This window comes from Dipodomys ordii, unplaced genomic scaffold, assembly GCF_000151885.1.
Source record: "Dipodomys ordii isolate 6190 unplaced genomic scaffold, Dord_2.0 Scaffold36, whole genome shotgun sequence".
NCBI lineage: Eukaryota > Metazoa > Chordata > Mammalia > Rodentia > Heteromyidae > Dipodomys > Dipodomys ordii.
In genome coordinates this window covers 3,003,331-3,009,330 of record NW_012267252.1, presented here as the reverse complement: position 1 = coordinate 3,009,330, position 6,000 = coordinate 3,003,331, and the positions used below count along the sequence as shown (strand labels likewise).

General features: G+C 47.5%; 1 protein-coding gene across 1 annotated transcript in view; it reads right to left on the bottom strand.

Moving 5' to 3' along the window:
- Positions 1–6,000, bottom strand: part of Cnnm1 (cyclin and CBS domain divalent metal cation transport mediator 1) — a 45,463-nt gene that overhangs the window by 1,992 nt on the left and 37,471 nt on the right. The window contains exons 8-10 of the mRNA XM_013017683.1: positions 5,118–5,281; positions 1,113–1,296; positions 825–974 (exon numbers count right to left, since the gene is read on the bottom strand). Of these exons, the coding sequence (XP_012873137.1) occupies positions 825–974; positions 1,113–1,296; positions 5,118–5,281 (498 nt within the window). The remainder of the gene's footprint in view (positions 1–824; positions 975–1,112; positions 1,297–5,117; positions 5,282–6,000) is intronic.

Below are 6,000 nucleotides of genomic sequence, written 5' to 3'. Positions count from 1 at the left end.
CTCTGGGCCTGGGCGCTGTCCCTCTGTCCCTCAGCTCTTCAGCTCAAGGATAGCGCTCTACCACTTGAGCCACAGCGCCACTTCTGGCTTTTTTTCTTTTTGCTTATATGGTGCTGAGGAATCAAACCCAGGGCCTCAGGCATGCAAGGCAAGCGCTCTACCACTGAGCCACCTTCCCAGCCCCAACCTTTTTAGTTCTTTACCGGGGAAGCACACCTCAATGAGGCAAGGCTCTGGAAGGCCTCAGCACTGAGGGAACACCGGGAACTTGGAGCAGCCCCATTGCCAGTGCAGAAGTACTCAGACTGCCTTGTTTCGCCAGCACCCACAGGAATGGAAGAGCCCAGCCAGAAGGGTAATGGCTGACACCATTAAACCTTCCTTATCTGCAGGGTAGGTTTAATGTCTGCACAGCACAGTGTCCAACTCTGTGCTGTGCCCTTTATATAAATTACCTTGTTCATACTTAAAAGCCAACTTTATGAGACACATCATTTTTTACCAGCAAATGTAAGGAAACTTATCTATTAAGATAAGAAAATGGAGTTTTAGGTTAAATAACTTGCTTAAAATGGCAGAGCTGCTAAATGAAGGAGCCAGAGCCAACTCCAGGTAGAAACGTAGCCAATCCTGCATTACACAGACGTCTGGGGGAATGAAGTAGACTGGGCCTGATGCATGGTAGGTGCTCAGTAAAGGCTGGAGGTCCTTGCCTAGTTGTGTAAGCAAGTAAGACTCAGAACCCAGGCCTCCCCACACCCAGCTTGTTCGGGCCATCCCATCACCTGAGGATGGTGCCTCGCACCTCTGGGCCCCTCCCTAACCTGCTGTTGTGGGAACAGCTGCAGGGGACAGCGAGAGTGGCTGAGCCTTGTGCTCCTGGAAGTCTGTCATCTCTTCCTGGGTGAAGGCCAGCTCCTCCATTCTCAGGTACACCACCTCGCCTGGGCTTCTCAGCCCATCGGAGCGGCTGCCTGGGGAGGACAGTGAATGCGTCACCCTTCTGCCTTCGAGAAGACCTGGGGTTCCATGAAGCACAAGATGGTAGCCCCAGACAGGGCTGAGCTGTTCTCACCTCACCACAGCCCCACCCATCTGCCCAACTGACTCACCCGGCAGGCTGGTCCTGTTGCTCAGGAGCGTGAGGGCAGGGTCATCCTTGGGGGTCTGGGGTGTGCCCCGGGTTGTGGGGGCCTTGGTAGAGTCTCCATCAGTGAAGGCCTCCATGTCTGGAGACTGGGGTGAGCTGTCCATGTGGCAGGCGGTGAGTGCGTTCTGGTATTGCTGTCGGGTGATCTAGAAAGAAGTGGGAAAAGCTCAAGAGAGCTGTGTGGAATCCTCTCAAGATGGAGACACTTTTTCTAAGTTCACAAGCGGCCCTACCATGTTGCTGTGGGACCCCCTGGGCACAGAGGCCTGAGATCTGTAAACCTTAACCTATCTAAGCTGGACCAGCCCAGAAACTAAGGGGCCAGGAGGGGGCCTTATTCATCAGCCACCAGTTTCTTCTATTCCTTTTTATTGCTGTTTGACATCACAGTACACAGGAGGAGCCTATCTGAATCCATTTTGTGTCGCTATGACAAATGTACCTAAGACTGGGGACTTGAAAAAGAAAGGAGGTTTATTTGGTTCACATCTGGTGGTTGAAAAGCCCAACAACCATGGCACCAGTACCAAGTGGACAGCCTCTGCTTTCCCCTCTCTCCAGGCTATATCACAACAGTGGTAGAGAAGCAGAAAGGGAAATGGCTGGGTATTGAAGGGGCTGAGAACTTGGGGTAGGCAGCTTTGCTTTCTAACAATCTGCTTTCCCCAGAATTAACCCAACCCTGGAAGAACTACACAAATTCTTTCAAGGGTGGTGATCTCAGAACCTAACCACTCCTCAATATCATTATATTGAAGATGTTGGCTGTAGCATGGAAATCTGTGGGGAGCACACTAATACCATAGCTAAATCACAGGACAGGGGTTATAAACTGTCCTATATCAGCAATTCTCAAACCCCAGCACTAGAATTACCCAAAGGGCTTACTTAAAGTAAGATGTCTGGGTTCAGCTCTCAAAGTTACACTTTTTCTTCTTTTTTTTATGGCACTGGAGTTTGAACTCAGAGCCTTGCACTCTACCACCTGAACCTTGTCCCCAGCCCTTTTTAGCTTTAGTTATTTTTCCAATAGCATTTTGTGCATGAACTGGACAGAAATCTTCCTACTGATGTTTCCTTAATAGTTGGTATGACCGGTATGGAACCACCATGTCCAGCTTTTTATTGGTTGAGAGGGTCTCATGAACTTTATTTATTTTTTTGCTTGGGCTGGCCTTAAACTGAGATCTTCCCAATCTCTGCTTCCCAAGTAGTTAGGATTACAGACAAAAATCACTTGAGCCTGGTTTAAAGTTTCGAATTCACTATGTAATTTGCATTTCTAGCAAGGTCCAGGTGATGCTAATGCTGCTGGTCTGGATGTTGCACTTTGAGAACCACTGACCTGTGACCTAGTTAAAATCAGACACAGGTCCCACTCAGATTCTTGTTCTTTCCTTATAAAAGATTTAATAAAACAGCAGCATGTGGGCAACTGGCTTTGATATTTTCTAGGTCAAAACCATACCTTCTGTGCTTCAACACATAGAACCATGTGTCTCAACCATCTTGTGTCCAGTCTTCAATAGGTTGAATGTTTGTGTTGAGAGCACCTGAATTTCCCAGCTCTTGTCTGTTACTGAGTGTGAAGTCAGTGTCGAGCATTTCCCCCAAAGATAGGAAAAGTGTGGCCCTAATACTAAGGGACAGAAAAATTTCCTACACAACACCTGGTAAGCTCAACAAAGCTTTATTGTAGTTGGGTTCGTTAAAGCATTAGTTTAGATTTCTCTTCTAGCTTAGTCAAAGAAGGCAATGGGACACTCTACCTAGAAAATACAACAGGAAACACATTGCCTGCTTGAACAGCACCCAGGTCCTAGTCAGCACTGGGTTTGCCCCTTTCTGGCTAGTGACCTGGGCCAAATCACTAACCTCTTTAATCTTGTCAGAGGGGCCAGCGATAATGAGATAAAGTGAATGCACATGTTACCCTCTATTAGGAATGATTACTAATTGTGTGTCCACACAGTAGACTTAGAATCTTACTTTACCGCAGACATCCATTTTCAAGACAGAGGCCAAACTTTGCACTCATGAGGTGTGTAAGTTGTTCCTGGCTTTCTGTGGGTTGGGGGTGGGAAGGAGCAGTGTCCCTCCGTCCCCAGAGACAATGTGACAGGTGGTGCTGTGAAGGCAAAACTAGATCTTGGAAAGGTCTATCTTTAACCAAGAAAATAGGAAAAGAGAACACAGGGGAAAGAAATAAGAGTCCAACAGGGACAGTGGGCCAGGGAAGAGGGAGAGAAAAGCAGCCAGAGTGAGGAAGAGAGAAGGAAAGGGGTATGTGTCGGTTTGACTTTGAAACGGATCTGCTGGCTTAAAGCTCCCATTAGTTGCTAGATTGGCTGTGTCCCCCAAGATAGATGGCTCTTGGTTGTGACAGCCACAGCAAAAGTTCCATCTTAATGAACAAAGTGATTGGAAAGGTTCTATCCAGGCTGGACCTGCAGTAACCTATGCCACTCAGAAAAAAAGTGCTATGTCTCCTCCAGGTGCCTGGGACCAGAGGAACTCAAACCCTCCGTTTATGCCTTGTTATGGAGGGAAGAATGAGCTGGGAATGAAGAATTCTGGTAACACCCCTGAATTAATAGGGCAGGATTTCTAAGGAGGTACCAAGTTCCCTGGCATTGGGGGAGTTAGCATAGTTGTTAAGCCAGACAGCTGCAGTCAGGATGTAACATCAGGGGAAAGAGCACAGGTGGGCTGGGGAGGTTGAGTGGCAGGTGGCTGGCCAAGGACAGGTAGGACAGAGTTTGGGAGAGGGTCTGAACTGGTGGATGGTTTTAGAAAAGCAAAGGCACTCCCTATTTTCTTCATCATCTCTATGTCTTACAGCTTTGGTTTCACACACTGCTTTAAACACTACTGTTGATAGGGCACCATTCTGGAAAATGTGTTCAGAAAAGCAATCTCTGTCCTGATTCTCCAAGTTGTTTTTCTAGATTCAAGCACCACACCACTTGTCCTTAGTTCCCTTCTCTTGTCTAGCAACTGTGACATTTTTTGGGGGGGGTGGTGGTGCTGGAGGTTGACTCAAGGGCCTTGTGAATGCTGAGCAAGGACTGTACCAACAAGTTACATCCCCCGCCCCCTCACAACTTCTTTTTATTTAGCATGATACTACAGTGAAGTAGCGCCAAGAAATATGAGTTATCCTGGCAATCAAAAAAAATTTTCATAATAGCTAGAAAAAAGAAACAGGTAAAATAATTTTAATGATATTTTTTCTTTTACCCAATAAATACACTCAACATACTTATGAAAACTCTAACATGAAAACAATATAAAGTTGGAATATGACATTAATTTTTGTATGAAGTCTTTGGAATCCATATGTGGTCACTGGGTTACTGTATTAGGACAACCAAGGTCCAACAGGTCTTGTGCTAAACTACTCTGCCTAGTTTTAAGTTTCAAGGTCAAGCTGACCTACAGAGACCTTTATCTCAAAACAAAACGAAGGCTTGGGGATGTAGCTCCGGGGAAAAGGACCAAACTTAGATTAATACCCAGCACTGCCTTTTCACCATAAAGCTGGCTTTGAACCTCGATTCTCAGATCTCAGTCTCCCTAGTAGTTAGGATTACAGGCACAAGCCACCGGCACCCGGCAAAGGTTGTCCTGTTTATCTTGAAACTTAACATGACTTAGCAGATTGCCATTTTGACTTAGCAGACCAGGTAACTGGAAGATAACCTTTAAGTTAGGATGTCTTTTGTCGTTCTGCTTGGATACTCTCAATTTTCCTATGGTTTATACCACCTCTTAAAATGCACCCCTACAACTTAGACTCTATGCCGCTGACAAGCTTTCTGAAACCAGGCCTTTGTAAAGCCAGGTAGCAATTGCTGCCTCGTATTGGAGCACCTGAATGGGATGCTTGTGGTGTGCAGGGAGTGTAGACTCCTTATCTGGGAGATGGGGGTGGGGTGGGGAGGAGGTCGCCCTCCTGGAGAGTTACCTTCACGAACTGCACATCGCTGAGGATGTGGACTGAGTAGTCGGGTGTGTAGAGGTTGTTGCTGCTACTGTACAGCTGGGTGTTGCTCCCACCAAAGTCACTGCGCTCTCGATTTGGAGACTCAGAGCGGTTCAACCCGCTGCAGCGAGAAGGGGACCGGTTTACTGCAGATGGTGAGGAAGGGGGAGAGGAAGGAAAGACAAGGAGTGATGGGTGGGGAGAAAAGAGAAGGGATGGAAGGATGAGAAAGAGAGAGAGAGAGAGAGAGAGAGAGAGAGAGAGAGAGAGAGAGAGAGATACTTTTGACTGAGGTGTTCCAGGAGCAGCAACAGCAGCAACACCAGCACTGGGGGATGGAGGGGAGCCTGCCCTTTCCCACCAGAGGCTAGGAATAAGCTGAGTGCTGGTGTTAAGTCCTGCAAGGAGCAAATACTAAACCCTGTGACTTCTCCAAGGGAGGAGTTGGGGTGCTTGTTCCCAGACCCCCCAGACAGTGGGCAGAGGTAGTGGGATGCATTTCTTGGTCCTCATCTTCCGGTTACAGGCAGGGGGCTCCCGAATACATGAGGCCAGTGCCATTTGCATGGCAAACCACCCAGACAGTGAGACTCCACTGCAGTGGGCTATTGAACACAATCTCACATCAAACCTTATTTTAGAGAGGCCAAGGCCTCAGGTTTGCCCTCAAGACCACCCACTTGTCCCAGTCACACAGAAAGGGTCTGAGACCCACCAGTCATAATCACATTATAAATCACAGGAATAAATTGTTAACAATGTGACTGGCTGTAGCAACGTGAAAGTTCAGGTTCAATTCCCTGGAGTTTTGTGCCAGACAATGGGCTATGCACCGGACCTAGGACCAGGACTCTGCACCATTATC